Raw genomic sequence first — 10,974 nt, forward strand, 5'->3', positions numbered from 1 at the left:
TCATTTGATAAAACCAACACCAATTAACCCTCCCAGACTAGGAAAGGGACTAATTTGTTATGCTTAGACATTAGATATACACTGAGGTAAAACCTCTTCTCAGCCAACAAACAACTTGGAGGATAGGAACATGTGCATGTGCCTTTTAGCATGGAAGAATATAAAACTAACATTGGAAAAAAACTAATGTTTAAATAACATCTAATCGGATCACCCCTCTGCTCAGAAACCCTCAAAGGTGTCCTATAGCCAGGGGTTTATGGTGCGAACTCTTCAGCCTTGCACTCAAGGCCTTATCTTGCTTTTCCATCTTCCTTCCCCAAGTCACCTTCAGGCTGCTTTGGCCAGCCTGGACCTCTAGCTCTTTTAGGAATTTGGATAACCTGAACCAGAGCAATTTCCCCAATTAAACGGGAAGTAAAAATTCTGCTATAGGCACCTGCAATGTTCTTTCCTACACCTGTCTGCTCGCCGCCCCACCCAGAGCTTCATTTTACCCGACTTTAATACTCGCCAGGCCCTGGTTTCCATCATAGCCTCTTTCCTCCTCTAGCGGTTTTCGAGCTCAAGTCTGCACCATCCTTCGAAGGATGCACTTTTCGAGTCAGGTCTGCGGTGTTACTGGAGTGAAGTCTTGAAGCAAAAGCAGAACGAAGGTATGTCCCCCCAAATTGAACTTCTCTCACCAAGTATACACTCCAACAGAGAAGAGGGTCGAGCTGTCGAGCTGGCCAGATTCCATAGGAATCTCTCGATCTCCGAGATTTTCCCTCCCTGTGGCTTTACAAACTGCCCAATGGCCAGCTGCGGCGGGGATAGTTCGCGAGAGGCCGGCCAATGGCGGGCAGAGGGGCGGGCCTCGGTTGAGAACTGGCCCAGTGAGAGACGCGCAGCGGGGAGGTCCTTGTCGGCCACGGCCCAATGAGAGCCCCTCTGGGTGGGGCCTGGCCGGCGGCTGGGTGGGGCTATATAAACCCGGGCTGCTGGCGGGACTCCGGGATTCGTGGTGGAGCTGGAGACTCGTAACGCCTTTGCAGTCAGCCACTCTCCACAAGCTTTACCTATCGGAGCAGCCATGGTGAGGGGGAGCTGGGGGCGCTCGAGGAGTCCACGGTGAGGGTGCTGCTTGCGGGGAAAGCTGGGGTCTGTGGCAAAAGCGGGCTTCGCGGGAAGGAGGAACGCCCACGCAGTCCAGAGTGTGGGTGGGCTGCTCCAGGATGCGAGGGGTGTTTGGGTGGTGAGGTGAGCCTAGGGACGCCCGGGGAATCCAAGCACTGCTTTTCTGGGCCCCTTCCTTACGGGAGGCGGATACGACCGAGGAAAGTTCTGAAGGTTCCGAGAGCACTACCGACTAGCGAAAGGTAAAGCGCCCGGCGTGGGGCAGGCAGGGCGAGAATGTTGAATGGCGGTTCCAGCTCTTAAGTGACTTAAGAGTTGGCTCCGCGGTGAAACGCGCCCTGTTGTCCGGAGCGGACCTAGGACCCGCCCCAAATTTCTCCCGCTGCAGTCCGGGACAAAGAGGTGCCCGCCTCTAGCTGCAATCCCCGCCTCCCGTAGAGAGCATTCTCCCGCGCAGAAGGATGGACCAGGAATGATTAGGGAATTCCAACAGGTTTCTCAAGTTGAGAACCCGTTTCCTGAATGCCTTTGTCTCAGGCGGCCAGCTCAGGCCAGAAGTCCAAGCCTTTTGGCCCCATTACCTGACCAGGGGTTTCTGTATGCCCCTGGTACCTGGGGAATAAAAAGTTCTTTGCTCCAACTTCTCTATTTTGGTGTTCAAGGGCATGAGATTCCCTCAGTTAAAACTGAGAACTTGGTGTGTCCAAGTCCTCCGTAGGAATCTCTTGATCCTCATATCTGCCTGGAGCCCCCTTGAATGCTCTGAGGCTACCTTTGAAGATAGTTCCTAAGACTGCTAAACTGTTGCTACCGTGCTCCTAGAAGGTCCCCTCTACATCTGGGAGGCACTCTTCCCTTTCAAACTGTCCGGACTGTAGGTTGGGGGTGAAGGACCAGAAGGGAAGATTTAACCATTGTAGAATGTACATCAGAGAAGACACTTGAAAGGTGGGGCAGGTCCCATCACTGGGACTCTCAGTGGTACTTCCTTGGATTAATCTATCTGTACTAAATGGATAGTGACAATGTTTAGACAGGTAATATCCCCTGAAAAAGGGAAAATTGTGGGTGAACTTTCAAAAACCTGACTGTAACTGCTTTAGTTAATTCACAGTTCTGAATTTGGTCTTCTGCCCCTTCAGCATATGGAGGAGATAAGAGAGCCACCTCTTCTCCCTAGACACCAGTATTTTGAGCCTAGTAACTCCGGATGGGCCCATCTTGAAATTCAGGACTCTGAGCTTTTCCCAAGACACCCCAGCCAGCAGAAAGGGCACTTTGCAGTGAGATATGGCTGCTAAGTTTTTACTTTCTCCAGTTACTAACCCCCAAAGACCTAAACATAGTTACTAACCCCCAAAGACCTAAACATAATCACTTCTGAAAGCTTGGGAAGACAACCCTGTCCTTTGGGTTATATACTAGGTAACACACAGCTGCAGCCTTCAGGGGGGTGGAGAGATAAGGGGTGCTCCCAGGTAAGGCTTTTTTCCAGTGCCATCTCACTCCCCACACTGCTCACAGAATGTCACTCTGTTCCCCGACAGCGTGAGTGCATCTCCATTCATGTGGGCCAGGCTGGGGTGCAGATGGGCAATGCCTGCTGGGAGCTCTACTGCCTGGAGCATAACATCCAGCCTGATGGCACCGTGCCCAGCAACAAGACCCTGGGGAGTGGTGATGACTCCTTCAACACCTTCTTCAATGAGACAGAGGCTGGCAAACATGTGCCCAGGACTGTCTTTGTGGACCTGGAGCCTGCTGTCATAGGTATGTGGGAAACCTGTATTCTTGCCAGCCCAGAGTGAGTGGAATGCTCTGCTTAGGGGGAAAGCATTTGGAATGCAGGCAAGAACAACACTGGATTCTGGAGTCTTTCTAGATGCTGTCTTCAGAAGGGGACTCAGAGCTCCCTGTGCTGAGAGGGAGATCTTTTGCACAGCTCTTTCCAGAAACTGCCAGATATCTGAGTCACAGGTCCAACACAGAATGAATCCTACAGAAAGGAATGGATAACAACAGACCTGTTAAACTTCCTTTTCCCTACCCTCAGGCTTGTGATAGTATTGCCTAAGAACCTGGGAGCTGAGGACATTCCTAATAGCTCCCTGCTTAACTTTGCCTGAAATAGGCCCCTACTAGGATGTGGGCCCCTGAACTTGGCTGTTGCTAACTCCTTGGGCTTTACTGCTTCCTCCCCCTCCCTTCTGCATCTGGAGCTCCTTAGTTTCCTGTTTGTGAAAATTCTACCTCTCCCCCATCTTTCTAAAGATACTGTTTTAGATGTGAAACTGTGGAATGTTTTTTCTGCTCAAATCTATATTTTTACCCCACATAAAAGTTAAATGAAATTCCTCTGAACACTGATTCCTCACCAAGAAAAGAAGTGGCTATGATCAGAAGGAACTGTTAAAGGTGTCCCCTGACTTCCCCCTCAGGCCTAGGAAGTGGCTTCTGGAACCTCATGTGTCCATCACTCTTGTGCAGTTACACCTGGGAAGCTTAGCAGCAAAGGCTCTAGGTCCTTTTTGTCCTAATCTTAGGGAATGAGAACAGCCTCTTAACCTTTGCCCTCTCTCTTCCCCTCAAGATGGGGTAAGAACTGGCATTTATAGGCAGCTCTTTCACCCTGAGCAGCTGATATCTGGCAAGGAAGACGCTGCAAACAACTATGCCCGAGGCCACTACACTGTGGGGAAGGAGATCATCGATCTTGTACTGGAGAGAATCCGAAAACTGGTGAGCATGACCAGGTGCCCCTGGCACCTGCAGGAGGTCATGGCATCCTTAAGCTCCCTTCCTGGCCCTGGGAGCTGAACATGTACTGCCAGAAGTGGAACCACTGGCTATGGCTGGTACCTAATATCATTCCTCTCACATGTCTACCCAACTTCCCCTAGGGGGAGCTGTGTGTCCTGTGCTGGGTGTGGATTTAGGGTGGAGGGCGGAAGAACTTGCTCTGTCCTGAGTTTGTGGACTCAGGCTTCTGTCCTGCTGGTTCTTGCTTACCAGGTCTGACTCTCTGGTCCAAGCCTTCTTTGAACTTTGATCTGTCTCCACATCCTCCATAGCAGCTTAGTGTGTTGTTATTAGACTCCTGTGCAGCTCTTGCTAGCTGGTAGAGGTTTCTGCTTAACTCTTCACCGTTTCTCCAGTTTGCCCATCCCCTTCCAAAGGAGTGAGGCCAGCTGGGAGCCAGTATTTTAGCTATTTCTCTACAGGGTTTGTCTAGACATAACTTTCTGTTACTCAGTAGAGGCTGAGGACTCGGAATGACTCGAGGAATGGGTTTCTGTGCCCTAGGATTAGGTCTTTATTATAATGTCATTGTCATGTATCTGTTGTAGATTGATAACTTTTCAGGTCCAAGGAATAGCTAAATCAGAATCACCAAAGGACTTGGTAACCTACAAGTTCCTGAGTTCTTATCCAAAGTGGGGCTTGAGAATCCGCATATTCAGTAGGATCCCTCCACAATTCCCAGTCTTCTGCAACTATGTAGCAAAACAACAATGAAGCTGGTCCAGCTCTCTGACCACAAATCCTGTGCCCCACCCAACCCTCATTTCCCCTATGCCCCTCACCCCTGCACCGCACACACAGCACTATCTTCCTAGCTCAGTGGTCTCTGGAGAACTCCAAGCCTTTTGTAGATATTCTTTTCTCAGACAGGAAAGCGCTTCCTGGGCGGAGGGATGGCGGCATGCAACAAGCCATCTGCATCCTTAACAGTGTTACTTCCTATTCCAGACAGACCAGTGCACTGGACTCCAGGGCTTCCTGGTCTTCCATAGCTTTGGAGGTGGCACTGGCTCAGGCTTTACCTCTTTGCTGATGGAGCGGCTTTCTGTTGACTATGGCAAGAAGTCCAAGTTGGAATTTGCTATCTACCCAGCCCCTCAAGTGTCCACGGCAGTTGTAGAGCCCTATAATTCCATCTTGACCACCCACACCACCCTGGAGCACTCAGACTGTGCCTTCATGGTAGACAACGAGGCCATCTATGATATCTGCCGCCGCAACCTGGACATCGAGTGCCCAACCTACACCAACCTCAACCGGCTCATTGGCCAGATTGTGTCCTCCATCACTGCCTCCCTGCGTTTTGATGGTGCCCTCAATGTGGACCTCACTGAATTCCAGACCAATCTGGTGCCCTACCCCCGCATCCACTTTCCCCTGGTGACCTACTCGCCCATTGTTTCAGCTGAGAAGGCCTATCATGAGCAGCTCTCCGTGTCAGAGATCACCAATGCCTGCTTTGAACCCTCCAATCAGATGGTCAAGTGTGACCCCCGCCATGGCAAGTACATGGCCTGCTGTGTGCTCTATCGTGGAGAAGTGGTGCCCAAGGACGTGAGCGCAGCCATTGCCTCCATCAAGACCAAGCGCACCATCCAGTTTGTAGACTGGTGTCCTACAGGTTTCAAGGCAAGTTGGGTGGGGGAGGTCCCATTCACCTGGGACCTGCGTTACTACAGAGAAAGATTCCTGTAGAGTTGTAGGCATAAAGGACAATGCACTGGGGGTGGAGAGAATAAGGCAAACAGCAGCTCTATGGCTCCCTGTAACTGATAGGTCTCAACTGGTCTAGAAGCTTTTGGCCCAGAAGCCGGGGTGGGTTCTACTTAGAAGACTGACTTCATGAAAGGAAAAGTATCTATTTTGTGTCACTTAGGCTAACAAACAGCATTCCCTAGACATGCCAGTCAAGTTAGGGAGACCGGCCTCCTTGTTCACATGTACCAGGGACATAGCCACAGGACACAGCCTGTTCAGAAGGGATAACTTTTGGAAGCACAGAAAAGCCCACGCCCAGATTTTGGGAGAACCATGGGTCAGAAAGCTTCTGGAGTTCTTTGCCTGTGAATGTAGTCACTTCCTTTTGCAGTGAAAAGCTACTCATTTAGGCCCCACCCTTTTGTCGGTTCACATTCCCAAGATACTGGGCATATGACCTAGTTTAAGTTTTATGGACTTTGCTCTAGGGTAAGACTCAGGAAAAATTAAAGGTGGCAGCTCTGACATTAGAAAACATACAGCCTTCTTACCCTACGACACTTGTGACCAAAACAGTCAGGGACATGATGACTGCTGATCATAAAGGTAATAATAGCTGCTTGCTATTATTATTATTAGAGTGCTGTAGCTCAGTATGCAAAATGAGGGGTAGTATGCAAAATGAGGAAGCGAGGCAGACTATTTCTTTCTTCCAAGAACATACACTCAAAGGAAGAAATAGACTGTTTTCAGGAAGTGGTAGGCTTGCTGTCACTAGAGACAATAATGGGAAATCGACCGTTTTGCGGGGTGGGTGAGCACTGAATATGAAATATATTTTCAAATTCCTGTTGGGTATTTTTGTTTTGTTTTGGCAGTACTAGGGCTTGAATTCAGGGGTGCTCTACCACTGAGCTGCATTCCCAGCCCTTTGTATTATTTCAAGACAGGGTGTCATTAAGTTTCCTGGGCCGGCTTTGAATGCAATCCTCCTGCCTCAGCTTCTCAAGTCACTGGGGTTACAGGCATGCACCATGCACCCAGCTGATCAGTGTTTAAAGTAGGTTAGATTTAGATCCAACAAGAGATCTTTAGGATGTTCTGTTTTTTATTTTTTTTTAAACTATTGAGTTTCTACACTATAGGAAAAGACACTAGTAAAATTAAAACCACGTGCCTGCTACACGGTTTTAACATCTAAATATATTTTCTTTATTTTTGCTTTGCTGACCCACTTAACCCCACTTCAGTAGCAGTATAACAAACCCATTTTTATGCCTCATGAGATTAATAGTACTTCCCCCAAATAAGAATACCTGATCAGTTAAGGGGGTCCTTGTACAGACCCCTCCCAGGGCGCAAAACCAGGTAGTTAGACTACTTTCTGTTTCTTCTTAGGTTGGCATCAACTACCAGCCCCCCACAGTGGTACCTGGGGGTGACCTCGCTAAGCTGCAGCGGGCAGTGTGCATGCTGAGCAACACCACAGCCATCGCTGAGGCCTGGGCCCGCCTCAACCACAAGTTTGACCTGATGTATGCCAAGCGTGCATTTGTGCACTGGTATGTGGGTGAGGGCATGGAGGAAGGAGAGTTCTCTGAGGCCCGAGAGGACCTGGCTGCCCTGGAGAAGGATTATGAAGAAGTGGGCTCAGAGTCTATGGATGGCGAGGATGAGAGCGAAGAGTTCTAGGGCTTCCTGGCCCCTGCCACACCTGGTGTCTCGCTCCCAGTTTTTTTCTCTCATTCCAGTGTCTCTCCAACACCCTGCAAATATAATTGATGTCTCCAGTGGTGTGGGTTTCTGATGTGGAATTCTGTACAGGCAGAGGGCCTTCCTATTATTATCATTTATCATCCTTGCTGAAGGAGAAGGCTGGTGATGACCTTCAGGGACTCCAGCTAGGGATGTGTGCAGGAGGGTTGGCACTGCATCGTTCTGTTAGCAGACTACCCTGAAAATATGCACTGGTTCAGCCCTGGACTGGCCTGCTTCAACTTCATGTGGGTCCCTCACTAAGTTGCTAAACTGGCTTTGAACTCACCATTCTCCTGCTTCAGCCTCCCAAGCTGCCCCCAACATTGTGGGGCAGAAGTTGCTCCATGTTTGGTTTCAATGTTTGGAAGGAATCAAGCCTTTTTAAGCATGTCCTCCTCATGGCCAACAGAGGGCAGTAGAGGTTGCACTCAGGCCAGTCTGCAGCAGCCATCTTAAAATTTAGGGCTCTACCTTGATGCCTTACAAAGACACAGGGTCCAAGATATTAGATTAAAAAAAAAAAAAGTTGTTAGCCTGAAGCTATGAACATGTAAAAATTTTTAAAGGTACTTATGAGCCTTTTAGGCAAGAAAATCTGTATCTTTATTCTCAAAGGAGTCCCTAATAAGGAAGTTAGGAACTGTTCTAGGGGTTAGCCATATCTGGTCACATATGGTCTTAGGGATCAGTGTATTAGTCAGTAAAAAGATCTGGCAGTAGCTAAAGGCTAAACAGATGGCACGGCCCAGGCTCAAAGAAGCATCGCTTTAATAATGAGCTTGACACGTCCCCTTCAACCAGGCCGAGGTGGTAGACTTGTGTGCTCTGAAAAGGTAGTGAATCTCCAGGGACCCCAGCTCTGTTCTTGGCAAGACCACACTGAACAGACCCCTTGGCTTGAATATACCTGCTGAGTGTCAGACACTCAATTCTAGCATGTGACTCAGGATGTGTGTCTGCTTTTTTAAAGCACCACTGAGCCTTGGAGCTGCCTGGAAATGTCTCCTGTGACCTCACTTTGGGTCAGGAGATTAGTGTTAATGGAGAGATCCATAGCAAGCATCTGTGAGCCTTGCCTGGTTGGTGCCTGCAGGGCTTTGCTGAGAAGTTGATAGACCCCAGACCTGCAGATTTTGACCACTTCCGAGGAGTGGTATTGTTGAATCATGGCTGTGGGCCTGGGAGATTGTTGTTTTCTGGTGTTCTATGTCTTTCCGTTTTTCCATCTTTCTCTGATTGTAGCTCTGAATATAGAGATCTGACAGTCTCCTGCTTGTTTTTTTCCCCCCTTTTCCCTCAGTCCTCATAATCCCAGAAGACAAGACTTAGCCTACTTTATTCTTTTGTCTTGATTTCCTGAAAACAGCTCTGGCATCATTTTGTGCTTTCCTGGCTCGTGTCCTCCCCTTTTCCAATTTAAGTCAGATCTCCCTGCTACAGCTGTTGACTTTCTATTTTAGAATCTTTTCCAAAACCATTTGTGGTGGACAACCTCCTGATTCCCCTTGCACTCAAAGGGCTGTAGTTGGAGGAGGAATTGGGTGTAAGGAAAGAGAGATGAGGCAAACCTCCTTATTAAGGTGCCTATTAGCCGGGCACTGTGGCATGCCTGTAATCCCAGCGGCTCTGAAGGCTGAGATACTTGAGTAGTATCACAAGTTCAAAACCAGCCTCAGCAACTTAGCAAGGCCCTAAGTAACTCAGTGCAACTCTGTCTCTAAATAAAATATTTAAAAAGGGTTGGGGATATGGCTCGGTGGGTAAGCGTCTCTGGGTTCAATCTCCAGTATCAAAAAAATAAAGTGCCTATTAAAGGATATGGATTTGTTTACCTGTTCTGCCAGTAGCATTACCCAGCAACCAAGAAGCTGATTTTTTTCTTCTTTCCCTGCTTTTCCCTCACTGGCTCCTGACTTTATACATACTAGCAGTTCTAACTCAGTTAGTGCAAACTATGGGAGAGACTACGCTTGCCTTCCAGGTGCCTGAGGCAAGGGGAAGGACACCATCCATCAAGAACTAGACACCTAACTTTAGCAGTCATATTCAACTCCGTAGAGTCAATTGGTTACAACTGAGAGGAACGATAGGTGATTTATTTGGATAAACTAGCAGGTGCCATCCTCCTGATAGCACCCAGGTAGAGTGGACTATTGAGGAGCCCTGATGGGGTGAAGATGGAGAACATGAATTCTTGCTTTGGATGTTGTGATAAAAATGGTGGATAATTGTAGTTTGGGTCTTATCAAGTATTCTCCTTGAAGGATAAATGTGAAGTAAGCATTGTCTATAGGAGTTCTTACTGGAGCCAGTAGCAAGTGGACTCTGGCCCTGACCATAGCCGGGTCTCAACCTAGATGACCTCCTGCAGGCACCATCACCTTCCCCTTGAAACTGCCCTAGGACTGAGGAGCCCATGCAGGGTTGGCTCCATGGAGTCCTTGGAAGGCAGGGTGGCTGTTCTAGTGATCTAGCACCAAAGACTAGGGGGATTGGCTAAATGAGAAGGAGGACCAGCATCCTCTGCAGAGTGCCTGTCCCAGATGAAAATCAACACGAAAAACTTTCTGCCATCCAGAAATATATAGATGGGATGGGAGAGTGTTTCTTTTTCTCTGTGGTGCAGACGTTCACTAAGCTTTATCTGGTTGTTGTTGGGTTTTTTTGTTTTGTTTTTGGTGGTGGGGGAGATAGTCAACCACTGAGCCACATCCCCAGCCCAGTTTTATATTTCATTTATATTTTATTCAGAGACAGGGTCTCACTGAGCACTGAGTGGCTTAGCACCTTGCTTTTTTTTTTTTTTTTTTTTTTTTTTTTTTTTTTTTTTTTTTTGCTGAGGCTGGCTTTGAGCTCCCCATCCTCCTGCCTCAGCCTCCCAAGCCACTACTGGAATTATAGGCGTGCGTCACCACTTCTGGCCTTTACCTGGTTTTCTCACTGTTTCTTCACCGACAGATACTCTGGGCTGTGTCTGAGGTATAGAATCTTAGACTTGACTGCTCCAGAGATGTATAAACTTGTTTTCTTTTGAATGTATTTGACAGCTGTCTGCCTGGATAAAGTATGTTGGCTTTCTGTCACTAAAACAAAATACCTGAGATAATTGATAAAAAGAAAAGGCTTATTTTGGCTCGTTTCAGGGGTTCCAGATCATGGATTTGTTAGCCTATGGCAAAGCAGCCTGTCATAGCAGAAGTGTGTGGCAGAGCAAAACCACTGACCTCTTAGCCAGAAAGCAAGAGAGGAAGGAACCAGAGTCCCATAATCCTCTTCAGGGACATATTCCCAATGACCAAAGGACTTCTCACTAAGTCCCAACTCTCAGAGTTTAACCATCTGCCAGTAGTGCCACTGTGGGGACCAGGCCTTTAACACATGTGCCTTTGGGGGACATTCAAGGTCCAAAGTACAGCTACAGCGGTGAGAGAAGGGATCTTGTGGTCTGGCTGTTCCTTTGGGAAGGCTTCTGCCAGTCTTCCAGTTCTCAGCTCAGCCCTGCCTCCTTCAGCACTTGCCAGGGTTTTTCATCGAGTTCCTCATCTTCTGGATCCTGTGGCATTAATCATCTTGCTTCCTGCAGGCATTTAGTCTTGT

The 10,974-nt window shown here is 48.3% G+C and overlaps 1 protein-coding gene across 1 annotated transcript; it reads left to right on the plus strand.

Moving 5' to 3' along the window:
- The first annotated feature begins 1,000 nt into the window (after positions 1–1,000).
- On the plus strand, positions 1,001–9,124 carry LOC308651684 (tubulin alpha-1C chain-like). The gene is made up of 5 exons (XM_081299105.1): positions 1,001–1,078; positions 2,667–2,889; positions 3,710–3,858; positions 4,870–5,550; positions 7,018–9,124. The coding sequence occupies exons 1-5, from the start codon at positions 1,076–1,078 to the stop codon at positions 7,309–7,311; spliced, it is 1,350 nt and encodes a 449-aa protein (XP_081155231.1). The 5' UTR covers positions 1,001–1,075; the 3' UTR covers positions 7,312–9,124.
- Positions 9,125–10,974: the final 1,850 nt, after the last annotated feature.

Source organism: Spermophilus citellus (genome assembly GCF_964194105.1).
Source record: "Spermophilus citellus genome assembly, chromosome: 6".
NCBI lineage: Eukaryota > Metazoa > Chordata > Mammalia > Rodentia > Sciuridae > Spermophilus > Spermophilus citellus.